An 18,283-nucleotide genomic window follows, 5' to 3' on the forward strand; every position below is an offset into this window, starting at 1 on the left:
CTGATTTCTGGGAAACAAAGTCAGGCCTTCAGGCTTAATCAAGCAGACAGTGGTCCAGCTAATAGACTAAATATTGATAAATGTCAAATACCAATAAATGTCATCAGTTCAGGTTAAGTAAATATGTTTCTAGCTGGCCAAGGCTCAAGTAGATATGAGCCTGCACATATACAGGTCATAGGGGAAACACAGAAATAATAAAATACAGAAAAAGAATTCATACATTCCTGTAAGTTCTTCACCTTTTCTATTCCCCACAAAACTAATGGTGAGGAACTGTTTTACCAAAGGCTATTGACTCATGGATGCTGGAAAAATAATCAAGTATAACCTAACATAAAGGAAACTCCCACTGATTCCAAAATGGAAAAAAAAATGTCAAGAGATCAGCTCAAACAAAATTAAAGCTGAGGAAACTGAGGCCCAGAAAGACAAAATGCTTTGTCCAGGTCACACATATTAGTTGTGCTTTATGGGAGGGAAAGGGAGAAAGAGGGAAAGAAGGGAAGGAAGGGAGAGAAAGAAGGGAAAATAAAAAGACAGAAAAGAATAAGGAAAGAAAGAGCCAAATCCCTTAAGTGTAATCATTAAATTAATTTACTAAAACTGATATTTTCAATCCTTTAGACTTTGTTCTCAATGGTAAACTTGGATAAAGTTACAAAAAAAAAGTTACTTCCCCATCCTACCTAAATTTTGGGAAAATCAGTAAAATCATCTCTCAAGTTTGCAATTTAAAAAACCCCTAATTACCTATCCTAGGGGGGAAAAGAGGTTATTAGATGTCATTTTAAAGGAAGAAGAGGAAAAAAGCTAAGCTCTCATCCTTCAGCTTTTCATTTGAGTTTTACTGGAGAACTTAGAAGTTGTGCTTCATTTTCAAACCTATAAATAAAGGGAACAAGAGAAGGGAATGAGCATTTGTTGAGCATTTGTTAAGTACCCACTTTATGTCAGGCACTGTGTTAAGTACCTTACAGACATTATCTCATTGGCTATTTCAATAGATATATATCGTGCTCTTACTACTTATGTTATGAGCTAAATAAATTAAGAAGCAGCTAATGTGGTCCATTAGGAATCCCCCAAATGTTAAAAATTAAACTCAGTTTCCCTCATGATTATCCCCAACAAACTTGAATCATATGACTTTGTTTAATTGGTATTCAGAGTTAGCAACACGGTAAGGTGGAAAAAGCTGAGGGACAGGGAAGAGAGGAGAGACTTGGTTTCTATTTCTGTCTATGTCCCATGCTAGTTGTGGATTGTAAGAAATTTGCTAAACCTCTGTAGGACCTGTTTCTTCACCTGTAAAATAAAATTGTGCAGTTACATGATCTCTACACCTTTTCCAATTCCAGGAGCCTTTATGAGAGATAACTTGTTGTAATGGATAGAGCACAAGACAATGTCTGGAAAGAACTGGCTTCTGACACTTATTAGCACTATCAATCTGGGTAGGTAATTTAAACACTCTGAGCCTCACTTTCTGGATCTGTAAAAAGAGATGAGTTGGACAAGATGGCCGCCAAGGGCCCCTCTATATCTAAATGAGGTCTAAGATGGTTTTTTGGCTGAGCTGACTGTTTAACCAGAGTACGTAGGTAGGTAGATAGGTAGGTAGGTAGGTAGGTAGGTAGGTAGGTAGGTAGGTAGGTAGGTATTAGAAAACTTAAAGATTAAGACAATCAGATTCAGATGGACATTTCAGCTCACAAATCATGGCAATAAATTAATCTGACCTAATCGTCTCTCAATTTACAAACAAAAGTATTTTGAACAATTGTTATCTCCCATTCTAGACTTCTTCCCCCCAGAACCTCCCAAAATCCTTACCCAGAGTCAGGCACTTTATTACTTTCTAGCACATTATATCAAGCAAGGGACTGTCCTGTAAATAACACCATTCAACAGCTACCTTCTCCCACATATCTGACAGTTTATTTCTGTGTATCAGTGCATATACAAAGAAGGATCATAGGAAAAATTGGCTTATCACAAATATAACTTACTACCCCAGAGTTTTCGAGAAAGAAATTATTTTTGGAGAAAGAAATTATTTTTGTATCCCAGCAGATCACAGAGATGCTGCTTTTTTGATATAATTAAATCAAATTCTTCACAATTAATATACTGGTGTAACATAATCCAATCTTTTTTCAGAATCTGACCCATAAAACACAAACTCTCTATAACAAAAGAACTTAGGTATATGTTGTTTGAAATGAAGATGAGGTCACAGGAGTATATTTGGAGCTGGAAATGACTTTAGAGGTCACTGAATGGAATCCCATTTAACTGAGGAGAAAACTGAAACCTCCAAAAGTTAAGTAAATTGACTTGCCCAGGGTCACACAGCTAGAAACTATTAAATGTGGATTTAGAATCCCACTCCAGTGTCGGTTGCAACTTCTAATCTACATTGAATTCTTTACAGCAGAAGCATCAAATGCCTGACCCCAAATGCAGCCCCACAAGATTAAAATTTAATCAGGAAATAGTTAACAAAATAAATGAAAGTATAATGGAGCACAGAATGTTAATACGTGATTTTCTAAGGCTATATGACCCACAGAGATCCTTATGTATATTTAGTGGCCTCAGTTTCTGTTCAAGTTTGCTACTACTATTTAGGTATAATATAGAAACTACAATACCATATGCTAGTAAAGGATATTACAGTTTCCAAAGCCCTGAGACATAAATGATTTCATCTGATTTTAACAAACTCTATAGGGCAGGTATTCTTATCCCCCTTTTACAAATGGAGAAACAGGTTCAGAGACTACCTCTTTGGAGATCTTCAGAGGCTGGCTGACCACTTGTCATCATCAGTGGATTGGATTCAATGGCCCTGAGATCTTTTCCATCCCCCAAATTCTTTGATATTGTAATTCAATGAAGATAGCCCTCTATGTCTAAACCTATTAAGATTTGGTTCTACTTGATTCAAAAGTTCTACTGGCATCGTCATTGAGATCAGAAGAAAACTTTAGTGGATTCTGCACATTTGGTGGGGGTGAAAAAGGAGGTGGTGTCTGGATCTGTAGTTTCAGCAGTATAGTAGGCTCCCAGTGTGGGAAAGTCTCTCCATCAATGCAAATTAGTCAATGCCTCAGAAATATTTTCTCTTAGAGAGCTGCCGAGGGCATTGATAGGTTAAGTGACTTGTCAGAGGAATATCTTAAACCTAAGTGTTCCAGCCACCAAGGTCTGCTCTCTATACACAACATTATTCTTCATCTAACATTGTTGTTCATTTCAGTCATGTACAACTCTTCATGACACTATGTAGGGCTTTCTTGGCAGATATAGAAGTGGTTTGCTATTTCTTCAGTTCATTTTACAGATGAGGAAATTGAAGCAAACAGGGTTGAGTGACTTGATCAGGATCACAAAGCTAGTGTCTGAGACTGGATTTTGAACTTAGGTTATTCTTAATTCCCAGGCCAGTATTCTATTCATGGTTCCACCTATCCATCCTTAACTGAGGAGGAAGTAAAGAAGAAATCTTCATGACTCAGGCCCAGCATTCTATCCATCTAGCTACCTCTTTAAAAATAATAGGCATTAAATAAATGTTCATTGAATTTTATTGCACTTATGCTGAATACTGATTAACAAATAATAAATGACATATTTAACAAATCATTCATTACAAAAGAGGGTGGGAAAGGAAATCCTATCTGTATCAGAAATCAAAAAGGAGAGAATAGGACCCACATGTGCAAAAATGTTTGTAGCTGCTCTTTTTGTGGTAGCAAAGAATTGGAAAATGAGTAGATGCACATCAATGGTGAAATGGTTGAACAAGTTGTGGTATATGAAGATAATGGAATATTATTGTCCTACTAAAATGATGAACAAGCTGATTTTACTAAAGCCTGAAAAGATTTACATGAACTAATGCTGAATAAAACAAGCAAAACCAGTAATACATTGTATACAATAGCAACAAAATCGTGCAATGATCAACTATGAAAGACTTGGTTCTTCTCAGTGGTTAAGTGATCCAAGGCAATCCCAATAAAATTTGGACAGAAAATGCCATTTGCCTCTAAAAAGAGAACTATGGGGATTAAATGTAAATCAATACATACTATGTTCACTTCTTTCTGTTTTTTTCCTTTTGTTCTGATTTTTCTCTCCCAACATGATTATAAAGAAATGGGTATTTTAAAAGTTAATATACACATATAGCTAGAAAAAATAAAACAATATTTTTTTAAAAGGAAAGAAACTTCAGAGTGAAAAGTTGAAAATACAAATTTCAAATGGAACAGAATTGTAGTTCATCCTTTGTTTTCAAAGAGGACCAATGACATCAACTGTATTTTGGAGGAAATAAAGTAAAGGAAAAGCAGGGCAGTTAGTTACAAGCTCCAAATTTTTCTTATCTTGAGGCAGCTAGGTGATGTAGTATATAGAACACTGAATCTGGAGTCAAGAAGATTTGAGTTCAAATCCAGCCTCAGACACTTATAAGCTGTGTGACTCTGGAAAAGCCATTTAACTTCAACTTGCCTCAGTTTCCTCAATTGTAAAATAATAGACCTTATATGAAAGGGTTGTCATGAAGATCAAATGAGGTATTTGTAAAGTTCTTAGTTTAGGGCCTAGCACATAATAGGAACTATATAAATGCTTATTCTCTTCTCCCTTTCCCTATCATTGACTTCTTACTAAAAAGGTGTACAGATTAAGAGTTGCCACTTTTACTGAAGTCTGGTTGAGCAAAATTCAGGATTCCCCATTGATGGTGTAGACACACTAATACCAAGAAGAATTGTACTCTTTGAATATGTTTGCTTCTCTATATTCCACTTCCAGACTGTTAAAACACATAAAGTGGTTCTTTCATCTTCTTGCTGGGAATTAAACAAAACACATTGGATTTGTTTAATGTTTTTCTGCTTCGTTTAACTTGAGCTCTGTGTACCTAAAGTCCTGGAGGCACCCTGTGATGTATAGTTCATTATAGCTCACACTTTCTACTTTTCTTTTCCTGAGGCATTCTTAAATACAGTGATTCCGAGGATCTGATTCTATTTCCAAAGGGAAAATGTTTCAAAAGAGAAAGTGTTTTCCAGAAAATTCTAGACAAGGTGGAAATTTAAACTTTCTAAATTAATTTTTAACCAAAAAAAAGTGTTCCCACCTAAAAGGACTGGAAAATTAAGACATAGTTCCTTTTCTCTGGCCTTCTCTTTTTTTCACTCCTCTCTCTGTCTCTGTGACTCACAGCTAAGTGTGCATTGGTTAAGTAACTTCTAGAAACCTCAGCTACATCATCTGGGGGGGGGGGGAATGGGGAAAATAAAAGTAGGGTTCCTAACTTCCCACAATTGTGAGGCTATGGGAATAACTGATCTCTTTGATCCTTGGAACAAATTTTCACAGGCTTCCAACAGATTAAGTCATTTTAAGGATTCGTGGGAGATACTTTTAAAATTATTTCTTTTCATTATTTTCTAACTAATGCTTATATTTTATTCAGTTCCCTTTTTCTTTTTTTTTTCCCCTGAGGCAATTGGGATTAAGTGACTTGCCCAGAGTCATACAGCTAAGAATTGTTAAGTTGTCCCAAGCCAAATTTGAACTTAGGTCCTCCTGACTTCTAGGTTGGTGCTCTATCCACTGAGCCACCTAGCTGCCACAAGTTCCTTTTTACAAAAACTGAATAATCACATGATGTATGTCTATTTTTCTTCTCCTGCATTTCCCTAGACAGTGGACTCAAAATGTGGCTACTAAAGCATACCTTCATAAATTCTGCAGTTGAAACTGATAGGCATTCATTTCTTCAGCAAACATTTATTAAACATTTACAATGCACAGATGCTGAAGAGACACTAAGTTTAGATAAGACCCTATTGATGGACATTACAATTTAGTAGTGGACCAAGACGCCCAATAGATACCTTCTGATATATAGCCAAAAAATGTATATGAAAGCGTTACAAACAAAATGCTAGAAAAGGTTTGTAGGGGGTTATTAAGAATTATAAAGTTCAGAGAAGGGTTTCTGGGAGAGTAAAGATTTAATCTCTACTTTAGTGGATGAACAGGCATTCACAGGCAAAGGGAGAGAAAGGGAGACATTTCTCCAGGCACAGAAGAGGCCACAGAAGATTCCAGATGCAATGAAGCATAGAATGTATAAAAGAGACTAATAAGAGAAGGCTAGAAAGATAGGAAAAGCTTTGAATGCCAGAATAATTTGAAGTTTCTTTGGTATGCAATAAAAAATTTTTTGATATGTGCATAACAGCAAGAGCAGATATGTTCACATAAGTATATTCTGCTAATAATAAGGACAGATTAAAAGAAGAGAGTCAGGGCAGCTAAATGGCACAATGGATAGAGCATCAGTCCTGAAGTCAGGAGGACTTGAGTTCAAATGCGACCTTAGCCACTTAACACTTCCAAGCTGAGTGACCCTGGGCAAGTCACTTAACCCCAATTGCCTTGGGACAGGGGAAGGGAAGAAAGGAGGGAGGAAAGGAGTAGAGTTGGCTGCTGTTGTTGTTTGTTCTTCATCGTCAAAGACTTCTATGGCATCAAAAAGGTGATGTCTTGCAAATGAGTTGGACTGAAGCAAGTGAGGGTTGTGCAAAGTCAATCAGCCTTAATCTCTCCCCCAGAGCCACCTAGGTCAGTGGCAAGATATAGACCAGGAGGCCTGACAGGTTTCAGTTGGACTGAAGCAATGTCCATTCAGTGATTAAGACTAGATAAAAAATAAAGCAATAAATAGAACAAATTTGCATCTCAGGTCTAAATATAGAGTGCTGAAAAACCAAGAAGACTTGGAGAAGAACAGGGGTCCTCCAGATATAATCAGACAAGATCTGAAGAAAGACCCATGGCTGAGATTAACCTCTTTGAAGAGCAAATACCTCCAGGTTAGCTCTGCAGAAACACTAAGTAGGGACCCCTGGGGATAGCTGGTTGTGGTTGAAGCCTCAGCAGGAACCACAGACATTTTCACCTCCCAGGATGTTTGTCTAGTGGAGTTTTGAGTGGAAAAAATAGAATGACCCTCTGCTGATTGGAAATGACAGGTCCAGCTGTATTGCTGAGATGTAGCCCTGGTCAAGGAGGAACCTGGACAGGGTAAGTGCAGAAGCATCAGGGTAGGGCACTGCTGGCTGTGGGCACTTACAGGTAAGAGGAGCACTTGGTTTGAGGTTTGGTCAGAGGGGAGAGCTGAAGGCAAGCTTGAGGAACCATTCCCCCAACCCACAATTAGAGGTGCTTACACTAATATCTCTTATTTAAGAAAAAATGAACTGGCAAAGAAGAACCCCACCATTGAAAGATATTATGGGAACAGAAAAGAATGGGATTCATCTTCAGAGGACACTTTAGTTAAAAAAAAAAAAAAAAAAAAAAAGCTTCTATTCCAAAGAGTAATGTGAAATGGCTCCCTGCCTGGAAAGAATTTGTAGAATTCAAAAAAGAATTCAAAAATCAAATGAGAGACATTGAGGAAAAACTAAAGAAAAAATTAAAACCATCCAAGAAAAACAAGAAGATAATGAAAAAAATTAACCAATTATAAAAGGAAGTATAGAGTCTCAAAGATGAAAATAACTCTTTGAAAATTATAATTGGGAAAGGGGAAGCCAGTGAAGCTATGAAAGACCAAGAAACAACAAAACAAGATTATAAAGAATGAGAAAATAAAACAGAATATGAAACAACTCATAAGAAAAACAACAGATCTGGAGAACAGATCAAGAAGAAAAAATATAAGAATAATTAGACTGCTTGAAAGTTGTGACTAAAAAGAGATCTTTGACATAATAATATAAGAAATAATCCTAGAAAATTGTCCTGGAGTGATAGAACATGAAGGGAAGTAGAAACAGAAAAAATCGACTGAATACCACCTCAGAGAGATCCTTTGTGGAAAACACATAGGAATATTATTGCCAAATTTTGAAACCACCAGATCAAAGAAAAAATTTTGGAGAAACAAGAAAAAAACAATTCGAATACACTGGAGCTATAATTAGAATTGTACAAGACTTAGCAGCAGATACAATAAAAGCTCACAGATCTTGGAATCATATCTATAGGCAGAGCAAACGAACTAGACCTGCAGCCAAAAGTAGCCTATCCAGCAAAATAATCTACAAATTATAAAATATAAAAAAATATAAAATATGGACATTCAATAAATAAACTTGAAGATTTTCAGGACTTTCTATCAATCAAATTGGAACTTAACAGAAAATTTAACATATAAGAGCTTATATAAAAGAACAAAGGAACTTAATATAAATAAACTGTTTAAACATAGACAAATTGTTTTTTTCTTAATAGAAAAATGTATTTTATGTTTAAGAATTACATGAACAATAGGGCATGCTCAAAAGAAAGACTGGCAGAGTAAAGGTAAAAATAGTAATCATGCTATACAAATGAGGTGCAGAGGAAGAATAGACACAGAGGCATTGGAGGGGGGGAGAAGGGCTCAGAGTTCTGAAAACTTACTTATATAGAGAATGGGTATACACTACATGTATACCATGAAGGGTATAGCAAGCTCCAAAACCTATAAAGAAATAAGGAGGGAGGGATAAGTGGATGGGGAAGCAAAGGGTGAAGGAAGAAGACAAGGATAGGATCCCTGGGTGGGAGGAGGTGGGGGGCGGGGGGCGGAGGTTAAGTAACAGTAAGCCAAGTTATGGAGCTGAATTTAATGAAAGAATCAGCAAGGATAGGAAAGACTTGTATATGGGGGGGAGGGAAGGGAGGAGTCTGTGTGTATATCTACATATGTGTACATGAATATATCTTTTCTTAACTATAACTTGCTTGGGGGTGGAAGGATGAAAGGGATATGTGTGTGTATGTTTATGTGTATTATGTGTATATGTATATATCTACATATGTATATATAAATATATCTTTTTTTAACTATAGCCTGCTTGGGGGTAGGGAGAGGATGAAAGGTGGGGGGGGGTAAAGTAAATAAAGTGTGCAGCAGAGAACAAAGAACGATTTACAAGAAAGTAAAGACAGAAACTCATAAATATAATTTCTTCTAATACTTATGCTTTTTAAAATGGGCATTTGTTGTTATATATTTTGAATCCTCTCTGATATTCTGCTAGGTATATGATAATGTTCTCTTTTGTTTTGTTTCATTTTGTTTCATATTGCTTTTCTGTTTTTCTTTTTGCTTATTCTGTTTTTTCAAATAAAATATATTTTTTTGGTGGGGGAGATATTTAACAGCCCAAAGGAACATAAACTGTTTTAGTAGGAAGGATAAAGAAGTGGGAAACATCAAAGATTTCCCCAAAGTTGCAATATTCATTTTCTTGACTAGATAAATGGTGATGCCATAAACAAAATAATGAAGTCAGGAGGATCAGATTTATGGAAAAGATAAAGTTGGCTTTGGGACCTGTGGGATATAAGGTACCTACAGGACATTTAGAAAGAGCTAAAGTTCATAGAAAAGAATGGGATTAGAGCATAGATATTGGGGTTATCTGCATAGAAGTGGTATTTGAAGCTGTTAGAATTTAAAGAGAGTTACAGAAGAAAAAGCACAGAAAGATAAGACACATCCACTTGAAGGGGTCAAAAAAAGAAGAAGAAAAAGACAGTGGAAGAAAATAGGAAAGGCTAAAGAAATAGAAGAATCCAGAATATATGGTGCCTTGAAACCCACAAGACAAGAAGAAGACCCTGCAGTGGTCAAGCACAAGTGAAAAACTAACAGTTTAGTGATCAGAAAACTATCAGAGATTCCATTTTCAGTAGAATCGTGAAAATAGAAGCTAGATTTTTTAAAGTTGCAAAGAGAAATAGGTTAATGAAGAACTAGAGGCATTAGGTAGAGATAACTTTTTGAAGAAGCTTAGAGTAAAGGAAAGAAGAAAGATGGTAGAGTGGCTAGTTAGGATATAAGGATTATGGTTTATACTCTGATAAAAAGGATTGGGGGGAACAGACAATATTTAGAGGAAGATGAAAAGCAATCAATGGCAATGAAAAACTGAAGAAAGAGAGAGAATGATTACTAGAGCAAAGTCCAAGAGAAGAAATTGGATTAGGGATAAAAGTAGAAGAATTAGTTTTAGGAATGCAAATATCTTTGTGATCAACTCTATCATGTGACTGCCCAAGCTCTACATGCCCACTCCATTCCACTATTCATCAAACTATAGGATCAACATCTCATGCTCAAATATAAAATCTTCTACTTGCCATTCAAATTCCTTCACCATGGGACCCTCTCCTACCTTTCTATTTTTGCTTTTCCACCTTATGCATCCCATAGATTCTCTGTAATATGGCAGCACTGGTTTAAATACTTCATATTTTCAGGCCCTGGTCATTCTAACTGACTATCTGTCATGGCTTCTCTTTTCTTCCTCTTCATCTTCATCTCTTGGCTTCCCTGGTCTCCTTTAAATCCTAGTTAAAGCTCCTCATTCTACAAGAAATCTTTCCTGATGCCCCTTAATTTTAATGTTCTCTCCCTGTTGATTATCGCCAATTTGTCCTGTTTGTATAATTTATATGTAGAGGTTTTCATGTTCTCTCTCCTGTTAGATTGTAAGTTCTTTAAGAGCAGAAACTGGCTTTTGCCTTTGTTTGTATTTCCAGCCTAGCACAGTTCTTGGCACAGAGTACAGCACTTAATAAATGTATATTGACATATTACCTATATCAGATTGCTTGCTGTCTTAGGGAGGGGAGAAGTAAGGTAAGAAGAGAGAAAAAAATATGGAACACAAAGTCTTACAAAAATGAATATTGAAAACTATCTTTACATGTAATTGGGGAAAATTAAATATTAAGTGAAAAAAATGCATGTTGAATGACTAGTAGATTAATGATGCTAAGAAGTTTGGAGGAATAGAGAAAGAATATTAATGAAGTTCATAATGCCATACCCTCATGAGATAATTTTAAATCTGAAGGGACCTTATGGGCTAGTGTCTAGTCCCCTTTGTGTAATTTTATCATTTTATTTTTTAAATAGGCTTTAATGATTCATTGTATTTACATTATTACTAGTTATATACTTACTCACCATCACCAAAATTGAAACCTTCCTTATTACAAAAAAAAAAAAAAAAATAGCTAAAGCAATTGATACAACTGGCCTATCTGACAATATTTGCAATTTCCTGATCTCATAGTCCTCCCAGTTTTCTGCTGAGAAAAGGGACAGGATGTTTCATTATCTGTTCTAAGGAAACATTATTGGTTTTTTACTTACTCACTTTGGCTGCCTTTCAGGGATATTTTTAATTACATAGTTGCATACTATTTTCTTTTCTATATCTATTTACTTCACTCTGTATCAGTTCATAGAGATTACCCCATGATTCTCTGAATTCCTCATATTCTACATTGCTTACAGCACAATAATATTCCACTTTATTCACATAATAATGTTAATCGGTAGCATTTATATAATGCTTTAAGGTTTATAAAGCACATGTCAAATTTTACCAAATATTACAATGACCCTCTAAGGTACTACTATTATAATTGACTTGCCTAGAATCACATTGCTAGTAAATATCGGAGGTTGGGATAGAATTATCTATTCCTAACTCTAGGATCACAACTCTATTCACTACAATACCTATTTACTTCACTCTGTTGCCTTAATATGTAACAATTTATTCATCCATCTTATTTCCAGATCTTAATTACCAAAGTTCTTAATTGTAAATAATATACACATATACTGAATATAAACTGAAACTCAGTTTTTGCCTTTGATCTCTCTGAAGTATAAAAGTATCCTAGAATAGTTGAGTCAGAGTAGGAAGACTTTAGGACTAGTTTTCATGCATAATTCTATATTGTTATCTAGAATAATCACAACTCACAATTATTCTCACAATTCTTCAACACTAACTCTTTTCTTTTTCTTTTATTTCTTTTGTTTTTGATCACCTTTGAAAAATTTCAGGGTATGAGATAAAATAAATATTTTTAAAATGTCTGTTCCTCTTATTATTAGTGATTTGGAAGATGTTTTCAAAAGGACTGATATTTTGCCATTCCTTTGAAAATTATTCATATTCTTTGATACATCTCTTGGATTCATATATTTGAATATCTATGTATATGTGTATATATTTATATATATACATGCATGTATATATATGCACATATGATAGCTAAATATGTTTGTATACTGTATGATATAAGTAACATTGGTAAAAAAAAAAATATTTTTCTATTCTATAGTTTCTCTTGTTCTATCTGCATTAATTTTGTCTGTACAAAGAATCCCTTCATATTACAAATGAGAAGAGTTAGGTCCAGATAGGTTAAGTGATTTTCAAGAATCACACAAATAATAAGTTTTTTTAAGCAGGATTTAAGAAAAAGTAAATTTGAGAGAGATATTAAGTTTAGGTATTACACATTTCCTTATTAGATCACAACCTTAAAGCTACTATCTTATAAATATGCCAATGAACAACTTTTAGAACTTGGAGAAGTAGCAGCTGCTTTAAACCCAAAGATAGTAAGAGCCAATTTATAATGTTTGTACTCTGATAAAAAGCCAACGTAACTATTACTAACATTCCGCAACATTCCACATGCAAATACCAGAATGCTATGTGCCAAGGAAGTAATCCCACAAATTCAAAGTTGCTAGTCTCTATCTATGGGGTTCAGCAAAGGGTTCTGGCCCTGAGTTCTTAAGTCAAAATGAAATGAAAACACATTCCTAAAAGGAAAGAAACAATACAACTCAACAGCAAATAGAAATACTGCTTAAATAGTTTCATAAAACAGCAACACTTTCTTTGTCTCTAATCTAAGTAATCAGCTTGCAGATTTACACAAAAACCTGTTGTGTCTTGGGAAACAGGGGAGTGGGAGTAAAGAAAATGAGGAGTTTTAGTCTCTGATCAAGTCCCTTTAGGAGAAGTAACAGGCAGCATAGTGAATAAAGAACTGAGCCTAAACTCAGGAAGAGTCGAGTTCAAATGCAGCCTTGAACACTTACTGGTTGTGTGATTCTGAGCAAGTCACTTTCTCCACTGTCTGACTCAGTTTCCTCATCACCAAAATGAGAACATTGGCACTTACTTCCCAGAGTAGTGAAGATCAAATGCTATATATGTAAAGTGCTTTGTAAGCCTTACAACACTATATAAATGTTAATTCTGGTTGTTAGCAGCAACTCTCAACCCTTCTCCCTCTCCTACCTCTTTGGAACACCAAGCACATTTTGGGTTGATGAGCAGACACTCTTCACAGGAGGTGGCACTCCCACTTGTACAAATGTTGAGACCTTTCAAAGACAAAAAATAAAAGAGACAGTGAGTTACCAAGCTATCACTTTAATGGTGAAGCTTTTGAGGAGTCTTGAGGAGTCATTGGGGGACCATTTGTTCAATAGAAAGCTATTGTTGCATCTTTTCCTTCCTTACTATTCAACAACATTCATCAAATCATTATCCCCTTCTTATCATTACAGATCTCTGTATCACACCGTCAATCCTAACAAATATTTATTTTTTGATGTTTAGTCATTTCTGTTATGTCCAACTCTTCGTGACCCCATTTGGAGTTTTCTTGGCAAAGAACTTGGAGTAGTTCGCCAATTCCTTCTCCAGCTCATGTACAGATGAGGAAAGAGAGGCAAACAGTGTTAAGGTCCTTGCCCAGGATCACACAGCTAGTAACTATCTGAGGCTAGATTTGAATTCACAAAGAGAAGCTTTCGAACCCCAGGTCCCATGCCCTATCCACTTCACCAGTTAGCCTGTTTTCAAATAGGCACCCAAGCCTTTGAAACACAGAATCCCTTAGAAGAAAGAAAGGGAGGAAAGTGTCATTCATTTTTTATCTAATTCTCCAAAATTGCAAGAAACATTCTGAAAAACTTTTGGTCTTTTAAATTAACTATAGTTTTTTTTTTTCTTTACCACACTGAAATTTGTATGCATGTTAATTTTTTAAAAGAGGGAAATCTATTTTCTTTTCCTCTCACCTCCAACACAATAGGAAAAGAAAAAAGACATTTTTTGTAACAAATATACACAAAGAAAAAAAAATAAATTCTTCATTGGTTATGTGCACAAATAAGACCAAAAAAACCCCACCACATCTCAATCTGTGCCTTCAATTCTTTCGCTGGTTCTCTGGAATCAAGGAGGGTCATTGTTGATCAGAGTTTTTATAGCTTTCAGAGTTATTTGTTCTACATAGTACTACTGTTATTGTATAAATTATTCTCCTGATATAAAGGGCTGAAACTCTGAGTTGATGCACTGGAATTAGATAACTGAGCACTTAAGGCTAATTACCAATTGGACAATACTCCATTAGCATATGCTTGGAAAATGGTCCTTCCTACTATTCTGTGCTGGCTCGATCTTTTGCTATATACAAAGAATTGTAGGAGGGATTAGGGGGTGGAGTAAGACAAGCCAGAGTCACTTTGGCAGTAGAGGAAGAGAAGGGAGGTCGTGGAAATCCTGCATCCATCCAATTCACTTCTACCCCTAAAGACCAAGAATAAAAACCAAGGACTTTTGCTTATCCTGACTCTGGTTGATTCTAAGATATCCAGGGTGCAAACTTGGTCTTCACATTTGGTGCCCAGCGTGTGGACCAAGGACCCTAATTTCACTGAAGAAGTCCCTAGTGACCAGGAAATAGGGCAAGTATTTTAATAGACAAACAGGGAACTTACTTTATTAAAGGCTAAACTAGTAACCTTTTCTGGCTGAAATGGGGCAGATACTAGGAAAAGATTCTCCCCATCCCCAGCCCAACCCCCATCCCTTCCCCGAGGGGGCACTATAGAAAGCATACTTAAGTTGATCAAGGGACCAGGTTTAATTGTAACCTGGGAGCAGATCGCTAGACTCTTAAGTATATTAGAAGGCACGTCCCCTTGGTTCTTAAAGGAAGAAGATATAGGGACAGATAACTGGAAATAGTAGGGAGATCAACTATGTGAATACTACAATGATAAAGGTCCTGATTCAATTTCCAAGGAAACATTCAATATATACAACATAATACAATTGGCCTTAAAGAATCCTGCAAGTTATAGAAAAAAGAAAAGTTTTTAAAACATCCAGATGAGGAAGTATGAGGAAAAAGAGGAAGACCAAAGACAGATTAATGGCAATATCAGCAGAGGGCATGAGGAGTTAAGTGAGGTTCAAGGGCATGGTGATTCTCGCTCTCACAAGGCAGCTTCAAATACCTAAATGGGAGCATATTATTGACATGCCCACATAAACTCCACCTTCCAGGATGAAGGGAGGAGGATTAGTGGGAGGGGCAGTGATACCACCAGCACCTCCCCCAGCAATCACTCCCTCCTATGACTAGATTGCAAAAGGCAGTACTTAAAGCCACAGAAGAAGGGCAGGATATAGCTGATTTGAAAATAGGAATGTATCCTGTGATTCAACAGTTTAATTCTTCAGGTCAAGAAAGCAGAAGATATACCCCTTTTGATATAGAAATCCTCAAAGACTTGAAAAAGGCTTCCACTCTCCATGGGGCTACATCAGTTTATGTTAAGATGTTATTTCAGAATTTGGCTTATGAAGTCTTAACCCCAGGGACTGGAAATCTATAGCAAGGACATGCTTAGAATCTGTACAAAACTTGTTGTGGCTTTCTGAATATAGTGAGCTCTGTAGAATATAAGCCCAAAAAAATAGTCAAAGTGGAGTTAATACTCCAATCACCTATAACCAACTAACAAGTGTAGATTCTTATGCAGACATTTCAGTACAGATTAATTACCCCATAGCAGCATATGAACAAATAGCTGCTGCTATCAAAGCATAGGCTTTTCTCCCTGTTAAAAAATGACAAGGGTGAAGCTTTCACAAAAATTGCACAAGGGCCAAATGAACCCTTTGCTGATTTTGTGGGATGTTTGCAGACAGCTGTCATACGAACTAATGGTGAAAATGCAGTAATGGACATTATGATAAGGCAACTTGCTAAAGAAAATGCTAATAGGTTTGTAGAAGAATTATACTGGGACTACTCAAGGATGCTTCTTTAGAGGACATCACAAGACACTGTGCCACAGTGGGCACAAATACCTTTTATGGCCAGGCTATGATGCACACTTCCCAAGATCCAAACATGGGAAGACAGGGTCCCTTTTGGCAAGAGACTTCCAGAGAGACTCGTCAATGCTTTCAATGTGGTAAAGTAGGGCCTCTGAAAGCTCAATGTTGGCATAGAGACAGAATGAGAAAACAGGGTGGGAGAACAAGACCCAATACCCCATGTCCAAAATGCAACAGAGGCTTCCATTGGGCATCAGAATGTAGACTTATTTAGGGAAACGGGATGAGGGGCCCAGCCTCAGGGCCCAAGGCAAAAAATACTTGGGGCATGATGGCAGCCAATGCTATACCTAGAGAATGCCTAGAAGTTCAGTACCCAGATATGACCAATCAGCCAGGAAGCAACCTGATGGGAGACAGGGATTACAATTGGGGAGAATAGAGTTGTATGCAGCTGGGACAACTGAGATACCCCCTGGAGAGGTGAAATCTGTTCCCCTCCAGCCTATGGATCCCTTGCCTCCAGGCATAGTAGGCTTGACCATTTCACCTCCTGAGAGTACTTACAAAACAGTGTCCATCCATACTGTTGTGGGAAACTGGGGAATGTGCAGATAATATCCCAGTCACTAATACAGGTAGACAATATATGACTTAACAATCAGGAGAAGTAGTAGTATCAGGTTTACTGATACAGACTCCTAATAAGTAATCTGGTGATAGTAGCCCAGATTCTGACTCCAAGCAACAAAACCCAGGAATATACTGGACAGCAGCTGTGACAGCTGACTGACCTATGCTCACTATCTACATAAATGGCATATCATTAGAAGGATTGGTAGATACTGGTACAGATTGTACAGTCATTAGAGGTGCCAACTGACCCAGTAATTGGCCAAAAATCAAGGCAGACACCTACATGTCTGGCGTAGGAGGATCAATACTAGCTGAAGTTAGTGCTACCCCTTTGAGATGGACTTTTGAAGGCAAAACAGGAGTTTTTATTCCTTTTATAGTTGAAAAAATCCCCATCCATTTATGGGGAAGCGACATTTTACAACAATTAGGATTACAAATGAGTACTTCAATTTTTTAGGAAGGGCTGCTGTTGAAGGCCTACCAACACTTTCACCTGTTCCTATCCAATGGAAAACTGATACACCAGTGTGGATAGAACAATGGCCCTTAGGTAGCGATAAAATTCAGGCTTTATTAGATATAGTCCAGGAGCAATTTGACCAAGGACACTTACAACCTTCTCTAAGTCCTTGGAATTCCCAGTATTTGTTGTAAGAAAGAAATCGGGAAAATGGAGGATGCTCACTGATTTAAGAAAGGCAAATAAACAGATGGAAACTATAGGAACTCTTCAGCCTGGACTTCCATCTCTTACTCAATTGCCTTGAGAATGGCCTCTTTGGGTTAGAGACATTAAGGATTATTTCTATTCTATCCCTCTAGATAAGGAGGATATAAAAAGATTTGCCTTTTCAGTGCCCAGAGTTAACTTAGCTAAGCCTTATAAAATATATGAATGGACAGTTTTGCCACAGGGAATGAAAAACAGCCTTACTATATGTCAAATGCTTTTACTCCAATAAGAATAGCATTTCCAAAAGTAATGTTATTACATTACATGGAAGATATATTGGGATGTACACCTGAGGAACAAATGTTAGAAGCATGTCTACAAAAGACCATAGAAACACTAAGGAATTACAAATTATACATAGCTCCAGAAAAAATTCAAAAACATGTTCTTTTTCAATATTTAGGATATGGAAGTATACCCTAAGGTGCTTACAGTACAAAAACTTTCCTTAAGAACAGAGGAGCTAAACCTTAAATGTCTTTCAGAAATTGATAGGAGATATCCAATGGATGCGTCCAGTGTTAGGCTTGACTACCTATCAATTGCAACCATTATATGACATTTTAAGGGGAGACAGTGCTTTAAACTTACTATGCCAGCTTACAAAAGAAGCTCAAAGCTTTGAGAGAAGTTGAATTGGCTTTATCCAATGTGGTTGAAAGAGTCACTCAAAAACCCTTGGAAATACCAGTTTTTGCTACAAAAGAGGCACCTACAGCAGTCCTTCATCAAGGAGACAGTGTGATAGAGTGGGTGAACCTCCCAGCACAACCAGAATAAAGCCTTACCCCTTACCCAGTGCTTGTGGCTAGAATTTTATTAAAGGCCATTAAGTGAGCAGTACAATTATCTGGGA

The 18,283-nt window shown here is 36.6% G+C and overlaps 1 protein-coding gene across 1 annotated transcript in view; it reads right to left on the reverse strand.

The window, feature by feature from the left end:
- ITGB5 (integrin subunit beta 5) overlaps positions 1-18,283 on the reverse strand; it is a 211,419-nt gene that overhangs the window by 170,458 nt on the left and 22,678 nt on the right. The window contains exon 2 of the mRNA XM_051985464.1: positions 13,212-13,297. Within this exon, the coding sequence (XP_051841424.1) occupies positions 13,212-13,297 (86 nt within the window). The remainder of the gene's footprint in view (positions 1-13,211; positions 13,298-18,283) is intronic.

Source organism: Antechinus flavipes, chromosome 3, assembly GCF_016432865.1.
Source record: "Antechinus flavipes isolate AdamAnt ecotype Samford, QLD, Australia chromosome 3, AdamAnt_v2, whole genome shotgun sequence".
Lineage (NCBI taxonomy): Eukaryota > Metazoa > Chordata > Mammalia > Dasyuromorphia > Dasyuridae > Antechinus > Antechinus flavipes.